Here is a 471-nt window from a genome sequence, read left to right as displayed (position 1 = left end):
GATCGGGAGATGCTTGGAGGTACGGATGGAGGGATGGATGGGGGATAGATGGGGATGGTGGGATGGAGGGAGGGATGGAAGGAAGGAGGAAACAATGGAGGGATGAATGGATGGAAGGAAGGGTGGAGGGATGGAGGGAAGGGTGGAGGGATGGAGGGCTTGAAGGATGAACAGATGAATGGATGGATAGATGGATGTGAGAAGGATGGATAGATGGATCGATGGGTAGAATGATGTGGGATGGATGGACGAACGGATGGCCGGATGGCCGTGGATGGTGAGGGAGGGCCAGCAGGCAGGACATGGGGTGCGTCCCTCCCTGACCTCCTTAACTCCCGGCTGGCAGCTGGGGGACCGCTGCCCGAGCGGCTGCAGCAGGCGCTGATGCCCGTGGTGTCCTTTGAGCGCTGCACCCAGCCCGACTGGTGGGGCAGCCTCGCCATCCGCCGCACCATGATCCGTGCCGGCGGC

The 471-nt window shown here is 61.6% G+C and overlaps 1 protein-coding gene across 1 annotated transcript in view; it reads left to right on the top strand.

Annotated features, from left to right (window-relative positions):
* Window positions 1-264: 264 nt before the first annotated feature.
* LOC104295974 overlaps window positions 265-471 on the top strand; it is a 7691-nt gene continuing 7484 nt past the window's right edge. Inside the window, exons 1-2 of the mRNA XM_009895793.1 lie at window positions 265-277; window positions 347-425. Of these exons, the coding sequence (XP_009894095.1) occupies window positions 265-277; window positions 347-425 (92 nt within the window). The remainder of the gene's footprint in view (window positions 278-346; window positions 426-471) is intronic.

This window comes from Charadrius vociferus, unplaced genomic scaffold, assembly GCF_000708025.1.
Source record: "Charadrius vociferus isolate BGI_N301 unplaced genomic scaffold, ASM70802v2 scaffold1792, whole genome shotgun sequence".
Lineage (NCBI taxonomy): Eukaryota > Metazoa > Chordata > Aves > Charadriiformes > Charadriidae > Charadrius > Charadrius vociferus.
Note: the sequence above shows the minus strand (reverse complement) of the source record. Positions and strands in the feature narration are given on the sequence as shown.